This window comes from Schistocerca cancellata, chromosome 10 (genome assembly GCF_023864275.1).
Source record: "Schistocerca cancellata isolate TAMUIC-IGC-003103 chromosome 10, iqSchCanc2.1, whole genome shotgun sequence".
NCBI lineage: Eukaryota > Metazoa > Arthropoda > Insecta > Orthoptera > Acrididae > Schistocerca > Schistocerca cancellata.
In genome coordinates, this window is record NC_064635.1 from 28830634 (window position 1) to 28850073 (window position 19440).

At 40.1% G+C, this 19440-nt stretch overlaps 1 protein-coding gene across 3 annotated transcripts in view; it reads left to right on the forward strand.

Moving 5' to 3' along the window:
- The window catches only part of LOC126106353 (interference hedgehog-like), a 672512-nt gene that overhangs the window by 643078 nt on the left and 9994 nt on the right, over positions 1–19440 (forward strand). For 2 of the 3 annotated variants that reach the window (XM_049912604.1, XM_049912605.1), the window contains exons 13-14: positions 2820–3038; positions 12836–12999. In XM_049912604.1, the coding sequence (XP_049768561.1) occupies positions 2820–3038; positions 12836–12999 (383 nt within the window). The remainder of the gene's footprint in view (positions 1–2819; positions 3039–12835; positions 13000–19440) is intronic. The other variant, XM_049912606.1, reaches the window with a different exon arrangement.

A 19440-nucleotide genomic window follows, 5' to 3' on the forward strand; every position in this document is an offset into this window, starting at 1 on the left:
TCGCTTCGAATGTTGCCTTCTGCACTACATGGAATTGCTCGCATTTTAATTAATTAACTATCAGGTTGAACAGTGTTGTCTTCCGTTGTGTTGCTACTCTTTTCTGCATATTCTCAGCTTCCCCACGTCACACAATGTGGTGATTAGCTATGAAACTGTCGAGCCGTTCTGTGGATGTCAAACTCCTTACTTCCAAGCTCTTTAGCAACTTCCAGAACCTCATTCTGCAACGTGGTTCCTGACAAAGGTAAGTATTTTTTGCTCGCACACTTACAAACCCTTCCCACACCACCTTGTTAACATCTTTATTTCCCATCTTCTTCCCTTTCATTTGCCCATTCCCTTTCATCCTTCTTAAGGTACCATAAATTTGTGTTTTACTGCATTTCAAGTGCACCATCATTTCGTGCACAGGGAGTTTCTTTCTCACATGCCTCGAATACCTTAATATTTTTGTTGAATGTTACTGACACATACTTTTTGTTCGACATCATGTTGCCAGTATCACTTAAAGTGCTCCTAGTGAACTGAAATTGACAGGAGATAATGCACACAGTGCATTTATTTGGATTTCTTGACCTTGTTGGGTAAAAGCGTTGTTTAACCAGACAACATCCACCTCACTGCGCTTATTGCAGCAGAGTGTTCGTAAGTGCACAACAATGTTCCAGTGTGCTCCAGCATGCATCAGTAATAATGGAAAATGAGAGAAGCCGACAAAGGAGCGAACCATTTCCTTTGGTGTATCGACTCTGTGTCCAACTTGTTCATTGTTGCGCAGTTTGATGCCCACACCCACAATGCCACCCTACGCTGATAACTCTTTTTCTTGGTTTTGCACTGCTCAGCAGCATTGTAATGGCTGAACAGTTTAGTGTTAAAAGTAGTGTCCTTTAAGAATTGTGAATAACTAATGAATACTGAAATACAGTAGTGCTGTATAAGCTGTTTACCACATTATACAATGATTTATTAGTCAAGTCTTAAAATTGTCATTCCATTTCCACGTTAGGCACTTTCTGCTTTATACGAAATATTAGCATATGAAAGTGTATTGAATGCGTCGGGACTGAAATACTTATATGGTCTGGGCAGATTTCTGAATTAATACACATTCCGTTTTGATCAAGTTTTACTGTATTTATTATGTCTGAGGTTGAATGTAATATTCACATTTTTTTTTTAATTTAATTGCATTACATTATGATAGGTTATGATATATTGCTTGGTTGTAAGGATACTACATCCCTTTCATAAATCAGCTCATATAAGAGAATATGACTCACAACACAGGAGGTTTTTATTACAAAAATTTGACTTGCAGCACTTGTGAAGTACAAAACACATATGCACACTAGGTATGGTATAACTTGCATTGATGAGATTCCCAATTCTCTCCATTTTCTTCCTTTTGTTATTGATACATGTTGTTTGGTCAGTAGTTCTATGTGGAATAGGACTGCTGCTGGTGCCAGTGGTATTATCTCTTAGTAATTATTGCACATTCATGGTATTTTGTCAAATTTTCCCAAAACGTAATGTCAGTGCAACTATACTGGAAGGTGCTAAAAATTTTAGTAATTATTTTATTGATTTTCATTGTTGCAGTTTGTGTTCATCAATACTAAATATAGATAGACCTTGTTTGCAGAAGATTTTTATGTACAGGCAAATCTAAAGATGAAATTTTCAGTATAAAAATTGATAATGTAAATAAAAAATCAATAAATAATAAAAAAAAAACATTGAAATTTCAGTCAGTGTATTTTAATTTTACCTTTCATTCTATTAGTAAACCCTCCCCCCCCCACACACCCACCCACACACACCCACACACACACACACACACACACAAACTCTCTCTCCCTCCCTCCCCCCCCCCCTCTCTCTCTCTCTCTCTCTCTCTCTCTCTCTCTCTCTCTGCTTGTTATTTAGAATTAAAAAAAAAAACTTAACAGTCTGTCCTTGGCAGCCAGAGACAGTAGTCCTGTGTGTGAGAGTTGCATTTGTGTGAATGTATGTTTGTTTTCCAATTCAGAAGAAGGCTGTTTGGCTGAAAGGAATAATTTCGGGACTAAATGTAACCAACCAGTGAACAACTTACCCTTACAATGGATTTTACTTTAAAACATTTAGTGTATGTTCCACTAATGTGTAGCGAAGGTAATAAGGAAAATTACCATGTTACAAATGCCATTTACCATTTAAAAAACAGCTAAAGTAGCTATCAAAACATAGAATTACATTTTCTATTCTCATTCATTAGCGTCTTGTGGCATCATATTCTGACGTAACTCTTCATGCGGAAGGAAGAGTTTGTTGCACAGAAATGTGCAATTTGTGATGTCCATTCTAAAAACTCTCAGACAACTCTTTCAGCAGTTAGACATACTAACAACCACCTCGCGGTACATTTATTTCCTTGTTAAATTTGTTGGCAACTGTCAATTTCAATTCGAAAACATCAGTAACATTCACAAATATAATACTAGAAGGGGAAATGATTTACATTACCCATTCCTCAGTATTAGTGTGTCAAGGATTGACATATGAGGAATTTGAGGTTAGTGTCATTGACAAAGATTTTTAAAAAAGTTTTGAGTGCTTTCTATTATGCTGGAGTAATGAATGGCTGTTTCAGTGCTGCCCTCACAACTATTGTACAGAAAAACATTCTCCCTGTGACTACATTCTGAGTGACAAAAGATTGCTAGAGAGAAAATGCACTGAGCTAGCATGGCTTCAACTTGCACAATTAATTTTGAAACAACAGACTGCTACTCACAACTGTGTCACATAACTCCCCTGCTCTGTTGCAGCTCTGCCCGTGACAGAGCCACCAGTTTCCGGAGCAGACAGCACAGTGGACGGGGCCAACAGTGCACAGGTGCTGGTAAAGACGGTGGAGGCGAGCGGAGCGGGCACCCTGTATCTCGCTGTCGGCTGCAGCGTGGGCGTGATCGTCGTCGTGCTGGTGGCGGCTACCGTCGTCTGGCTGCTCTACCGGCGAAAGGTCTCTGCGAGGGCTGGAGAGCGAGGTTGGTATACTGATATTCTAAGGCATAATCATTGCTGTGTGTAGGACTGACAAATGAGACATTTTAAAAACTGAAATACACACTATTAATGTTCCACAATAACAATTATTTTGTGTTTTGTTGTGAACAAACTTTCAGCTTTCTTGACCGTCATCAGACAACTTCCCGCATTTCCACTTATAAGATGCACTTTTTTCCTTCAAAAACAGGCCCCAAAACTGAATGGGTCTTACATGCAGATAGCAAGTTAAGGTACATCTACATATATGTGGATACTCTGCAAATCACACTTATGTGCCTGGCAGAGGGTTCATTTAATCACCTTCACAATAATGTTATTCCAGTCTCAAACAGCGTATAGAAAAATTAGACACCTATACCTTTCTGTGTGATCTCCAATTTCGCATATTTTGTTATGGTGATTGTTTCTTCCTTTGTAGGTCAGCATCAACAAAATATTTTCACATTCAGAGGAAAAAGTTGGTGACTGAAATTTCATGGGGAGATTCTACCTTTGATGTTTAAAGCTTTCCTGGCATATTGATTGTTCCATAAAAACACGGGAGAACTGCCGGATGTCAGTAACGTCCTGCCACGATATTTCGGCGCAGAGTCTTCTGACCATCTTCAGGTGAGTACCACTGTAGTAGTACTGGCGAGTATGCACTGAACTCTGCTATTTAAAGCCATACTGGGGTGACATTGCACATGCGCTGCTCAGCATGCACGTTCATAACAACTCCATGCTCTGCGCCTCGCACCCTCCATGGTGAAAGCTTGGCATATCAATATCAGGTCGATGTTCATCTTCATGCAGATAACTACGTCGACTATGAAGTTTCTCTATAACAGGATTCCAAGCAGAGTTTAGCTGATAACTGCTATCTCAACTGATGAGAGTCTCATTGTCAGACAAACTTATTTCCACAGATTCATTGATAACTAAGCTCCAAAAGTTTGATGTATGGGCCAAAATTTTTGTTTCATTGTAATTCATGGGGGTGGTCTGTGGAAATGCAATGTTCGGCGATTGCGGACTTGGTGGGTTGGAGAAGGCGAGTATGCCGTTGGTGTTCCACAATGCATTCCTGCACAGTTTGTGTTGTTTTGGAGCTCGATTATCAAATAATCTGTGGAAATAAGATTGTCTGACAATGAGACTCTCATCAATCGAGATAGCGGTTATCAGCTAAACTCTGCTTGGAATCCTGTTATAGAGAAACTTTGTAGTCAATGTAGTTATCTGCATAAAGATGAAAATCAACCTGATATTGATACGCCAAGCTTTCACCGCGGAGGGCGCGAGGCACAGCGCACGGTGTTGTTATGAACATGCACACTGAGCAGCGCATGTGCAATGTCACCTCAGTATGGCTTTAAATTGCAGAGCTCAGCGCATACTCACCCGTACTACTTCAGTGGTACTCACTTGAAGATGGCCAGAAGACTCTGCGCCGAAATATCGTGGCAGGACGTTACTGACATCCGGCAGTTCTCCCATGTTTTTGTGGAACAGATTCTACCTTCGTTTTAATGATGTCCACCCCACATCCTGTACCATGTCAGTGACACTCTCTCCTTTATTTTGTGATAATACAAAACGCACTGCTCTTCTTGGAACTTTCTCTGTGTACTTCATTAATCCTATTTGGTAAGGATCCCACACCGCACAGCAGTACTCCAAAGAGGACGGACAAGCATAGTGTAGCCAGTCTCTTTATTAGATCTGTTACATTTTCTAAATGTTCCGCCAATAAAATGAAGTCTTTGTATTACCTTCTCCACATCATTTTCTGTGTTCTTTCCAATTTAAGTTATTCATAATTGTAATTCTTAGGCATTTAGTTAAATTTATGGCCTTTGGATTTCACTGATTTAATGAATAGCTGAAGTTTACTGGATTTCTCTTTGCACTAATGTGAATGGTCTCACACTTTTTATTATTTAGGGTCAATCACCAATTTTCACACCATACAGATATCATTCCTGAATTATTTTGCAACTTGTTTTGATCTTCTGATGACTTCTCTAGATGATAAATGACAGCATCATCTGCAAACAACCTAAGATGGCTGCTCAGATTGTCTTAAAATTTTTTTATACAGATAAGGAACAGTTGAGGCCCTGTAACACTACCTTGGTAAACACCAAAAATCACTTCTGTTTTACTCGATGACTTTCCTTCAATTACTACGAACTGTGACATCTCTGATAGGAAATCACAAATCCAGTCACATAACTGAGATAATATTCCATAAGCATGCAATTTTACCACAAGCCACTTGTGTGGTACACTGTTTAAAGCCTTCTAAAATCCTAGAAATATGGAATCAATTTGAAATCTCTTATCAGTAGCACTGAACACTTCATGTGAATAAAGAGGGAGTTGTGTTTCACAAGAATGATGTTTTCTAAATCCGTGTCGAATGTGTGTCAGCAGACCGTTCTCTTTGATGTAATGCATAAGGTTCAAACACAATGTATGTTCAAAAATCCTGCAGCATATTGATGTTAATAATGGGGGCCTATAATTTAATGGATTTCACGTACTACCATTCTTGAATAAGACAAGCTCCATTTCTTAAAAGTTTCTATGTTTTGGCTTGAAGAAATTCATTCTGCATTTCCTTGTGAATTTTGAGCAATTAAGTTGTACAGAGTTCAGTGGATGCACATGCGCTGTCGTTAATGGTTTTTATTTTGTTTGTTCAACCTCCAGTGACTGTGTTTAGTGTGGAGACCTGTTTGTGTTGTGCCTATATTGTGGTTTTATTTTTGAACTGTGGCTGAAAAATGACATTGTTGTATAGTTGCATTTAAGCTGTAAGTGATTGCATTTGCTAAATAGCATGGAAATAGGACTGCAGGAAGGCACTTCGGGCCACCTACAACTGAAAAAAATGATAAGAATTTGGCAGAATCAGGAAGATGTTTTAAAAAAAGCACTTCACACCAAACAAAATCTGAGAAATGGAGCTATTAAATGGTCAAAACTTGTCAGGACTCAATACTTGGATTTTAGAGAACAGAATTTCAGTTTGTATGAAAATGATCATTCATAAAGCAAAAGCAATATCCACTAACAAAGTGATTGCCAACTTTAGTGAATCCAGATCATGATGTTCATGGTTTGGATCAACTCTGATCCGTAGAACACCAGTTTTCTTTCTCCTGATAACGACATCCTCTTGAGCAGTCCCTGCCCGGAGATCCGAATGGGGGACTGTTTTACCTCCGGAATATTTTACCCAAGAGGACGCCATCATCATTTAATCATACAGAATTGAAGACTCAGTTAGTTGTAATTCTAGGAGGACTAACTAATTTACTTCACCCATTAGATGAATGTATCAATAAATCATGTAAGGGACTTATGAAGGAGCAGTGGAACAGATTGATGCAATCTACAGATTTTGAAATTACATCATCAGGAAGGAGGAAGAAACCTAGCATTTCTCAAGTTTGTGAGTCAAGTGAGTCAAAGCTTCATGGGATTTTATAAAAGCTGAAACAATGATGAAATCGTTTAAAAAATATGGAATCAGCAATGCACTGAGTGTTACAATGGATAATATATTGTATGAGGCTACAGATTCTGACATGGGGGCATCAAGTATTTCTTCCTTCAGCACTGTGGATGAATTGTGCAGATTTGAGGACAAAAATTAAAAGGTTAGCACTTTTTCCTACTTACATTGCCTAGACATTATGTGTATGTGTACATATGTGTTATTGTTGTTTTGCAGTAGATGTATTAAGTGAGAAACTTTTTCCCAAAAATAGTCTAAAAAAGCGGTGTGTGTCTTTTACACTGGTTCATCTTAGGCAGCAGCAAATGTAGTAAGACTTACAGATAGTTGACATAACATCAGTGGAAGCTTCTAGCTGTAAACAGACTGTTATTCCAAAGATGTATGACATTTGGAGTTTATGCAGGCATATGAAAAACACAGAACTGGAATGCTTTAATTTGACATGGGAACAGAAAAAGAAATATTATTTAATGATATACTGAACTTTTGTGTAGGTGCATAATCATTAGACGTACATATCATTGGAAGTGACAGTCTTTGTTCAGTTATGTTGATGTGTGGACTAATCTGTTCATTCTTAAATTATCTCACAATGACTTAGAAAGCCAGTGCACAACAAAATATACAGTAAGTATTATTGTGGGACATTAATACTATGTGTTTCAATTTTTAATATGTCTGTGTTCTTCCAGGTGCCAACAGAGTAGCCCGTAAATGTTAACAAAATATTCATCACAGACGCTATCTTCACCCTCTTACTTCCATATACTTTACCAGAGACAACACATTTATTGTATTGATTAAAAAGAAATGGAGGCAGAACAATGAACTGTTCTGCTGAGTAGCGGATTCTTTTGCTCTGTTGTAGAGGCACCATGGTAATGAAATTTTGACGGATTAAACCTGTGTGGTACACTGGGAGAGGAATGAAGACTTTGGCGTTTCTTTGCTCAGAAAATCTCAGCAGATGTGAAACTACACTGGAACCTTCTTTATCTGGATTAGATGGGACCATAGGTCACCTGGAATATAAAAAATCCAGATAACCTAAAAATTAATTAAAAATTAGGATTAAATAGGTAAAATGCCCTAAACACATAAATTGTACATTATTTTTACCAATCAGGCATTAAAAAAAAGTACAGCTACTTTTGTACATTAAAATAATTATTGAATTTTCATGTACAGTCACATAAATGTGACCACTGCCTATATTTGAAAACGATGCAGTCATTGTTGTGAAGTGGAAGTAAATGGAGTGATTTATCTGATGTCCAAAAGAGCAGGATCATTGGATTTCAGGTCAAGGGTGGAAGCATAGATAGTGCCCTTTTGTTGTGCGTGGTATACTTTAGTCGTGGTGACACGCAAACAGTTCTGAACTGGTAGTCACCAGATGGGGGACGAATGTTCTAACATGTAACAACCTGGAGCAGATGTTTGTATCACTTGAATGCAGTCCCAGATGTTCAGCACGGTGAGATGCACAAACATTACAACTGCTGCGATGTGCATTGAGCTGCTTACTGTTTAATTTACCATATAGTGGAGATACTGAGTTGCAGATAGGAACAAGAAAAAGACTGTCATACATAAAGCTTTTGGCCAGTAAGGCCTTCATCCAAAATAGACAACAGACACATACACTGACTCAAATGCAACTCACACACATGACTGCAGTCTCAGGCAACTGAAACCACACTGCGAGCAGCAGCACCAGTGCACGAATGGAGTGGCAACTGGTGGGGTTAAAGAGGAGGCTGGGGCCTGGCGGGGGAGGGATAGTATGATAGGAGTGGTGGACAGTGAAGTGCTTCAGGTTATAGTAACAGAATATTCCGTCGGTTCTTGGTAGAACAACATTATAATAATAAATGAAAAGCACCAGTTTGCTTTTGTTCTACAATATTATTTTTATTGCTAACCGGTTTTCGGCTTACAAGGCCATCTTCAGGCATTTACTGAGTATTATCACCAAAGAAGTTAAATCTTAGCAGACAACATTGGAAGAGAAGTAACACATCTAGAGTGAAGTAGAAACATACAGTGAGTAACATCTTTGCAATGAAATAGTAAAAACTGAACAGTACATAAATAACAATGGAGTTGACAGGAAAACCTTTATCACAAAATAGGAATAGCATGCCTACATAACAGTTTCTATTGATAAACAAAACTATTGAAATAAGATAAAATTAGTACTAGGCAAGGCTGCATCAAGAGGTATGAAACATGGAGAGTAATACACAACCAATTAAAAAAAGAAGAGACAGTTGTCAATGTAAATACAGAATACACGAGGAACTTAAGCCATATCAATACAATAAACAGAAATTAATAAATGCAGGAAAATTGAGGTGTTTGAGGGAACCTACAGTTTGAGAGTGTGGTGGTACAGCATTTTAACATTAACATTATAATCAAAGCAGTGGCTGTATACCAGTTTACATTAAATAAATGAGCAAAGTAAAATATGAACAGTATTTGATGAGACAACTACAAGGGGAGTTAAACATGGACAGTAATACAAGTACAAGTTAAAAGCAAACCCTTAACTATTGAAACTACAGCATATGTGGAATACAAAGGCAACTGCAACAAATAAAACAACTTAATGACTATAGGAAAATGGGAATATGTAGGAAGAGAGAGTGTGGGAAGTAATGAACAACAAAGATGATTATATGAAGTTTGGGAGAGGGGAAGTGTTGAGTTGTGTCTGGTCATTTAGGATGAGATCTGGACTGTGAGCAAGATGTTTGTTAATTTCCAGGGCTTCCAGCAGGTTGAGTTTATGGCCTTTGTTTGCTAAGTGAAGTACATGGGACACTGGCTGGTAGTTGTGACCCTCACTCAGTACATGCTCAGCAAATGTAGAGTCTGAATTCTGCAACCTCCAGCTGCGTTCATGTTCAGCCAGCCTAGTTGATATGTCTCTGCCTGACTGACCAATGTAAAATTTGTCACAATCAGAACAGGTGATTTTATATACCCCACTGTTGGCTAATAACTGGATCTTATCTTTGCTATTAAAAACACACTGGGCTGTAGTGTTCCTGACATAGTAGGAAACCCTATACTTGCAGGATTTCAGTGCTTTGGCTATAGTCTGTGATACCTGACCTACAAATGGTATAGCACACCATTTCTTGCAGACAGTGGATGGGGAAGCAGGTGGGGCATAGAGGAGGGGTATAATTTTCCGTTTTTGTTTCCTGTGCAAGATGTGGTCAATAAGAACTGGATTGTAGCCATTGGCTGAGGCAATAAATTTTATTGTATCTAACTCTGCTTTAAAATCATCTCTGGACATGGGGATGGATATGAGACGGTGTACCATTGAGTGGAAAGCTGCATGTTTGTGAGCTATGGGGTGTTGTGAGCAAGAAGGTATTACTGTGTCAGGTTAGATGGAGAGCAGGGAGAGGTGTGATGGGGAGGAGGAGGGGGGGGGGGGGAGTAGCGAGAAGGAGAGAAGAAAAAGTAAAAAGACTGGGTGTCATGTCTAACCTGCAGCACTTCACTGTCCACCACCCCTACCATACTATCCCTCCCCATCCATGCCCCAGCCTCCTCTTTACCCTCACCCAGTCACCATTCCCATCATGCACTGGTGCTGCTGCTCACAGTGTGGTTTCAGACTGCAGTCATGTGTGAGTTGCGTTTGCATGAGTGTGTGTGCGCGTGTGCGTGCGTGTGTGTGTGTGTGTGTGTGTGTGTGTGTGTGTGTGTGTGTGTGTTTGACAAAGGCCCTACTGGCCGAAAGCTGTATGTGTGACAGTCTTTTTGTTGTGCCTGTCTGTGACTCAGCATCTCCACTATATGGTGAGTAGCAACTTTCCTTTTCATTATATTGGTGCATTCCTTCCTGGATTTTCCATTGTTTGCTTGTTACTGGTTGATTTGAAGTTTCGTCTGCATAAACTGCAGTTGTTCAAGAGTTGAGGGGTGTTGATAGTCCAGACAGACTCTCCAGCTGTACTGACATTTTTGCAATGACTAACAGAGAACCACTGCTTCTCCACAACTGCTGATGTCTGATGAAGCAAAATTTTTAGTGACTGGATGTGCTAATAAGCAAAATTGCCAGCACTGATCCCTTTAGAATTCATTCATGTGAAAAGCCCCAGGTGAGTCCAAAAGCTGTTGCATGGTATGCAGTTCTTTCCCTCCTTAATTTATAAGGAATACTTTGAAAGTATGAAGGGCAATTTGTCTGTTTTTTATATTGTTTAATACATCAACCAGGTCGCAAGAATGAACACTGTAAGAAGATAATTTTATCAGTGTGTTTGAGGGCTGAAGATCATGCCTTTCCACTGTACACAGCAATTAAATAATGTCCTCTCTGGAATTGCATAGTGTAACACAGCATAGCGAACTTCACTACAGATACAGCTGAAATGTTTGTGAAACATGATATGTGACCAGTTGAAATACTTGCCAATGGCATTGCTGCAGTGGCAACACAGGTTCCAATTGGATCACTGAAAAGCACTGTTGGGCTTGGTTGGGTCACCATCTGAGTCTTCCAGGCACTGTTGGCAAGTGAAGTGCACTCAGCCCTTGTGAGACCTATTGAGGAGCAACTTGACAGAAGTAGTGGCCCTGATTACAAAAACTGACAATGGCTGGGAGAGTGGAGTGCTACTACATGCCTCTCCATATCTGCATCCAGTGATGCCTATGGACTGAAGATGGCGGCAGTCATCTGATGCCATTGGTCCTTCCGACGCCTGTTTGGACAGAGAGAGAGAAGGAGAGGGTGAGGGTGAGGGAAAGGGAGAGGGGGAGAGAGAGAGAGAGAGAGAGAGAGAGAATTGGAATACTTGTCAGAGACATGCACAAATCAGTCTGTTTACACACTTCTGTATAGAAAATACTGTTGGCAGTTAAGGTAGAAAATGAACAAAATCTTCACCCTCTTCTTTTTGTATGGTAGTCTGAAGTTTATTGTGGGGAAAAAAGATGAGGGCTAACCAACTTTCATAGGCAGGGTATGGTGGTGTATCAGCATAATTCTGCGCACTGAGAAAATGTATTTTAATAAACCTTTTGTGAGTTTGATGTTACATGATATAAGCCAGGTATCTGTCTCCAGATTGAAATGATGAACTCTGCAACAACAGTAATATTTAAGGAGGTCGACTTGAGGTGTGATGCTGCCCATCAGCTCCGAGCCGTGATAGAGTGGTGTCATGATGGGTGACATCATGTGTGTGCAGAGTGTTTGTTTGTTTTGCTTGGGAGCATTAATAGTGTCAGTTAATACAGTGTTTGTGGTTGTCATTGGGTCTGTAATGTGTGTTAGGGATTGTGATGGTGTGGGCACATTATTAGAGCTACAGGTTTAGCTACTTGAACAAACTATAACAAGTTTACACTAATAATCCATCAGAGCTTAAACTTTATCTTTGGATGTCCTGGTAATGAAGATAAACACTGATTGCAATTTATGTGAACTTGGAATTTCTTATGAATACATCTTCCATTGAAATATAAAATTCTTGTCTGACATGCTGCTTGAGAGATCGAGGCTCAGTTTGTGTGTTAAACTATTTTGTTCATTTCTGAAACTGCATTTAGTTAACTTCCATGATTTTTGGTTATCTGTATTGGTATCACTTTTTGGCTTTGTGTAAAGTATCTGGCTTTTCAGTTGAGCTATATATGACAAGTGATGTTTTTGATACCAGTTATAATTGGTTCACACTAAGTTTCTTTTTTCTTTTACCAACTGCTTTACCAACTTATCTGGTTATTTTTGTTTTGCATATTTTTGTGGTTGTTATTTTAGTTTTTGCAGTTTGTCCCCATTCAAAAGCCTCATTTTTCTGTGGTTTTCCTGTTAGGCTCAATATTTATTGTTAAGAATTTGTACAATTTTGTAACTGTTGTTTATATATTTGCACCATGGGAATAGGTGCATCATGGCTGCCATTTTGAAATTTTGTTTGGGTTGCATTTTGAACCTTGCTATGATCTCATTGGTAAAAGTCGATGGGTGTTTCGAAGGCTCTGGATTATCCAGGTGCAGTATATCTATTGTCCTGCTGTGAAACATGTGTACACAGTATTTCTGTGTGTTTTCCTAACAGCCAGTGCTGTACAGTGTATTGCATCAGTTTCTTTGGGAATGTTTTGTGTTGGGAAAAGGAGGTTGCAAATTTAATCATGTTCATTGCAGACACTTCTCAATCAACAGAAAAAAAAAAGTTTCGCTCACACTCCACATGCCTTACCTGTACCATTCGCAACACACAGGGAGTGATAGCCGGGACAAATTCCCAGAGATCACGGCGGTTGCCAAGGGCGGGCGCGGGGGTGGCCAGCAGAACGGCCGACCCCCGCAGCGGCTGCCGCAGACACAGCAACCGCTGGCCAACGGGAAGCTCACCATCACCACGAATCCCCTGGCAGAGGCCGAGGTAACTGCACGATTCCTGGCATCCGTCACGGAACCTCGGGAAGATAGACGCAGTGTAATGGAATGTGTAGTTGGAATACTGGAGGTCTTGGGCCTGGAAAAGAAAATTGACTGCATGCCACACTGTTATCACTTACATTTTTCAAGTTGAAACTTCCATCCTAGTTAGTGCTCGTGACTATCCGTCTTCTTGCATGTCTCTGTAGTTGTGTAACTCTGAGGAGTTACTGTGGTGATAGTTATGTTACAGGAACTTTGACAAAGATTCCTTATGACTGTAGGTCTTGAGCTGTACTTAGAGATTTTAGTGCATGACTTGTCTTCTTTAGTCATAACCTGTGAACCATTCTCATTGTACACTCTCGTCTGAGAGAAGCCTGATATTTCACATTTCTCCTAAATTTTGTGGAACTCTTGTCACTGGTATTCAAGAATTAATGAGTATATGCATGCATGAGAAGAATTTTGGATACTGTGTACTGTACACTCTGTTGTTTATCAGAAGCAACTGTTTTGCTCTGCTAGAGAATAATATGTAATGTTTACTCTATTACCTATGTGAATGCAGGTATCAGCAGACTGAATTTGAAATTTTATGATTTAGTATTATGTTCTAAATTATATGTGATGTAAATATTATTTGTGTACTGGAGACAGTGATTGACCTTTACAAGGAGAAAATAATGGAAAGGGAAAAAAATGTAAAATTTGTAATGTTAACAACATGGCTGCCTGTATCAAGTACTTTAGGTAGTTGTTTTCCAACATTGCACCAATAAGTCTGACCAGGAACCTCTACGGTCCAACAAAAAGATGGCATCGAGTACATCATTTTGCTTAGATTAGACAATCATGCCCTCAACAAGTTATGATTCAAAGTGAAGGAGCTTTTCAGATACTCAGCCCAAATGGAAAGTGGAACACTACCTAGAATCTTTCCTGAAGTTATTCAAATACCTTTCACGCTTACTATTATCCATCTTTGTTGCAAGTGTGGTACATACGGAAAGAAACAGCTTTGAAGCTGACAAATAGTCATCATTTGTTAATTGTGTGAAAAGATAACTAATATGTTTCTCATCAAGTCACCCAACTGTGATGATTTAGTTATAGAAAATGCAAGAAACCACCGAAGGTCAAGTATCTGGTCAGTCTGAAAGTTTATTATTGAGGCCAGTTTCAATTAGAAGTTCGTGATGATGCACTAGCCGTGATGTGGAGCACAAGGCCTAGGATAGTTATCCACTAAGCACAATGAATGAAGTCTAGCCAGTTGAGTCCCAAGACTGTACCTGGTGAGATTAAAGTTCCTTCCTGCATTGACAGTGGTCGGCAGTGTACTCCAGAAGAGGGACTGCGATGTGGTTGGTGTAAGTTCTGGAGTGAACTACCGATGTAGACTGTGCTTCTTGTCAGTGGTAGCAATGCCACACATCAGTGACGGGAGGGCAACATTCTGACTTTCTGGTACAGACAAGTCAGTGTTGTCTCTGTCCTGACTCGTATTGTTGTGCCCGTCTAGAACTGTCGCAGTTGTTCCTCAGTGATGCAGCATGGGCAGGCCAATGAGTTGACAACCTGTTGGGACATTTTATCTAGCCGTCAGACTGCATGTCCAGTTACAATGTCCTTTTCCGCTAGGAAATTGCAACTGACCATCTACCACTGAGAGACCGGTGGCAGTGACACCGTATCCCTTCTCCAACTCCGAGGAGAAGATGTGCAACCACTGTGATTGTGGATATCTGGCAAAGTCGACTGTCGCGCTGAGACCCGGGGCCCCGAAAGGTGGAGGACCGGTGGTGCAAAGCAGTCCCTATTGGCAGTGGAGTGGCCAGCGTTTGCTGGCCCACAAATACTGTATTGTGTTTAGTGGGGGAAAACTTCACAAACCCCAGAGGGGAATCCCTGAAACAAAAGGGCTCGTGTCAGAGCTGCTGTGGAGCCGGAAGGTCTGGAACTGAGGACAGAGGATCGTGAAGGATGGCCAAAGCGACAGGCGAGGAACGGTGTGAACGAAAGGAAGGAGCTCCATTAAGTTTCGGGAATGCAGTCGCATGAATTCTGCTTCTTCTTCTAATATTTCGGCTGTATACCTTTCAGCCATCTTCAGAGAGAGCCGTACGACTGACGATCCAGCGCTCGCTCCATCCTTTTAAACACGCGGACCGCGCCACTGCGCATGCGGCCACAGATAAACAAGGCGCCAGTGATATTGATCGGCGGCAAAGACGTACAATATGCATGAGTTATGTCTGTGGCTGCGCATTCGATCCGTGCTGGGAGGTCGATGTATTACTGGGAGCTGAACTGAAGCGACGTCTTTGTAAGTTCAATATTGAAAGTGCCGGATTCCATGATTTATCTAATGTGAAACCGCTGTCTCTGTTAATTAAATTCTTCGTCAAGCGGATTTCAATGGCCTCTTTTACTACGGAGTCCCAGAAAGATGAAACAGAAGTCAGAATTTCGACATTTTCATGTACCATAGAGTGACCAGAATCAATACAATGCTCTGCCACAGCCGATTTACTGGGTTGTAAGAGCCAAGTGTACCTGCGATGTTCCGTACACCTCTCTTGGACTGTACGATTTGTTTGTCCGATATATTTATTTATTTATGGAGGACTTCGAGGAGAAGGTCCTGGAGTCTGTTAGTTTGAAGCCTACAGTTTTTTGGAGGTACGTTGATGACACCTTCATAGTGTGGCCCCATGGTGAGGAAAAATTGCAGGACTTCTTAAACCATCTGAATTCCATCCAAGGACAAATTCAGTTTACAATGGAAGTGGAAAAGGAGGGATGTCTTCCATTTTTGGATGTCTTGGTTCGGCGCAAAGAAGATGGCACTTTGGGTCATGCAGTATATCGGAAACCGACCCATACGGACTTATATTTACATGCAAAGAGCTGTCACCATCCTTCGCAGACGAGTAGTGTTCTAAGAACTTTGGTACACCGAGCACACATCATATCTGATGAAAGTAGTTTAAAAGACGAACTTTTACATCTGAAGAGAGTTTTTGAGGACAACGGGTATTCTCCACAACAGATACGTAAGGCACTACAAATAAAACGTAAGGTATCCATAAGGAATGCAGAAGATGACGAGGAAACATTTAAATCCATGGCTTTCCTGCCGTATGTGGGAAGCCTTTCATCCAAAATAGGACGGATCCTCACTAAACATAAAGTAAAAGTGATTTTTCGTCCACCGGCGAAGACGGCTGCACTCCTGGGTTCCGTTAAAGATGACTTACTACTCCGCAAGCCTGGAGTTTACAAGATACCATGTGAATGTGGCCTTTCATATATCGGACAAACGAATCGTACAGTCCAAGAGAGGTGTACGGAACATCGCAGGTACACTCGGCTCTTACAACCCAGTAAATCGGCTGTGGCAGAGCATTGTATTGATTCTGGTCACTCTATGGTATATGAAAATGTCGAAATTCTGACTTCTGTTTCATCTTTCTGGGACTCTGTAGTAAAAGAGGCCATTGAAATCTGCTTGACAAAGAATTTAATTAATAGAGACAGCGGTTTCACGTTAGATAAATCATGGAATCCGGCACTTTCAATATTGAACTTACAAAGACGTCGCTTCAGTTCAGCTCCCAGTAATACATCGACCTCCCAGCATGGATCGAATGCGCAACCACAGACGTAACTCACGTATATTGTACATCTTTGCCGCCGATCAACATCACTGGCGCCTTGTTTATCTGTGGCCACATGCGCAGTGGCGCGGTCCGCAAGTTTAAAAGGATGGAGCGAGCGCTGGATCGTCAGTCGTACGGCTCTCTCTGAAGATGGCTGAAAGGTATACAGCCGAAATATTAGAAGAAGAAGCAGAATTCATGCGGCTGCATTCCCGAAACTTAATGGAGCAGTCTTTGCGCCGCGAAAACCTGAAGAAAGCCTGAAGAAAGCTAGGGTCGACTCAGTGGATGAAGAATGAAAATACGGTGAGGGCTGAGCCCGTAGGGCAGTGATGAATCTAGCATGTTGTTGTAGGGCACCCAAACATGCGTAGGGCTCTGAGTGCCCTGCCATCCACACAGAGAGAGGTGTCCACAGCCGCAGTGGTGCGGCAAGTATAATGACAGAGGCACTTTCGGGTCCTCCGTGGTTTAACACTTCCACTTAATTATTATCTACTTCGGAGACAGATGAACTGACTTATCAAAAGTGCATGTCATCTGATGTTATCTGGAATCGTAAGTAGAAGGTTAAAACAAAATTTTTCTCCACATAACTCAAATATTCATAGATTGCCTGGATCTTCATGAAGTTTTTGGCTTACAGTGAAAGTGATCGGTTCCAGTTTTTAAACATTTATTCTTCCATTCGTAACAGCTGATCAAATCCATCATGACACATTGCAAAGAGGCCGAGTTGTACAGTATGTCTTCGTAAAACAACTGACTGGTTCACAAATCGAGAAATATACTTTTTCACAACTTTAAATCTTAGTGAAATAATATTCAAGTAACTAACACAGGTTACACTTCGAGATATCAGTTCAAACTGCCCGTCCCAGCAGCCTCGCTGCTTCCCTACTTACATATTCTAAATAATGGATGATCGCTTGGACCATTATTACTTAATAATGACAACATATTTTTAATCGTATTTACAATTAAAAGTTCCAAAGCTAAGATGTTCTGATTACGCAGAATAATACGTCTAAAATTACAGAATTGAATACGTGAAATTTATAATGTAAAAATGTTTTAAAATGTGAAAATTCCATCTAAATATGAGTACAATAATGAACTTCACAAAATTAATTAATACATGCTAATTACACAGACTCACATTCCTAACAATAATTGAAGCTAAGAGGGTTAAACAAAACAGGTTTTGATTGACAGAATTTATAACAGATGCCTAGAATTTTATAATTAGGTGTATATCTGGTTACAACAACATGAGTTTAATTAATAAAGTCTTTAAGACGTAATGTTCTTTGCAGCTTTCATCCTAAATTTATGTTTTACAATATGGGCCTTCATTTGCAAGTGAGAGAATGACTTCTTGAATGAGTAAACTACATTCATAAAAGTCCAATTATTTGAATAATTACAGTTGGTAATTAATACCATATATTTTATTCCTACCATTTTCACCAATTCAAGTCTTTCCCATTGCTACAATGAATGCCACAGTTTGTTAAAATACATCATTGTTTGTTTTATTTTATAATAGTGCCTGCTAATTATGCTCCAATTTAGTGTCATTTTTATAAAATTCACGAATCACCACAATACCAATCATTTTAAAGTGAGGTATTGTACTACACAATGTCAGGGAATCAAACTTTTCATTAAGTCTTTGTATGTTATGTATATTACAGTGGGAAGGCAACATCTGGGAGGGACGACTGTGGCAGATGATCTGTCTGATGATCACAAAGGGGACCTTGGTGTGTCATTTGCTTTTGTAACCATTGCCAACTTTCTTGGTGTTGACTGTATATGTGTCGGTGTAAGTGTGTGTGTGTGAGCATTTTTTTAAGCTATTTTCTTAGGAGAGGAATGGGATTTGTGATCATCTATTGGGATGTTTGTCTCTTATATAGGATGCGGCAGAACTAAGCGAGCAGTTTTGAGTGATAACTGCTCTGGTGTTGGGGGGGAGCATTTGCACATGGTCTCCCTCTGTTCCATGCATGACCCCATTACAGTATGGCTGACATGGTTTGGACCGGAGCTCGTTGGGGCTTTGCCATGTGTGTGTGTCGGGCTGTGATCATGAAGCAAAGAGCCTTTTGGTGATGGTTCACCATTCCGCATAACAATGCCATTCTTAATGCAAACAAAATTCAGCCCTGGATTTGGTAGTTGGAAAAAACTGGTAGCACAGTAAGAAGAGAGACATGTGGGCAATGCAAGTCGCACACAACACCAGATAGTTTGTAGCTGGTGAGAGAAACACTTGAGCAATTTGCCATTACTTTCTGCTTGAATGCATGCTGTTGCAGTGGGGATTTTAGATCACAATTTGGGGAGGATTTACATTTTGATTTGAACTTACATCCTTCCACAATAAAGATGCTTCAAGAATTGAGCCCAGCAGATTACACCAGCTGCTAAAATCTGCGTGAACAAATGCTTGCACAGATCTCTCTAGAGGCAACTTTCTTCAGCAGTGATGAGACACATTTTCATCTCAGTGGGACAGTGAATACACAAATTTTTCACTACTGAGCTTAAAATAACCCTCAACTTATTCATAAAAGACCACTAAATTCCCCTAAATTGACATTGTTGTATACTGTATCACAATTTGGCATGATAGGCTTGTACTTATTTGATGAGGAATGTGTGACCATAATTGTACATTCCACGCATTATGTTTCAGTGTTCCAAAATTTTCTGTACCCGAGAATGGAAGAGATCATTGAAGAAAAGGGAATAAGGGACTTGTTCTTCCAACA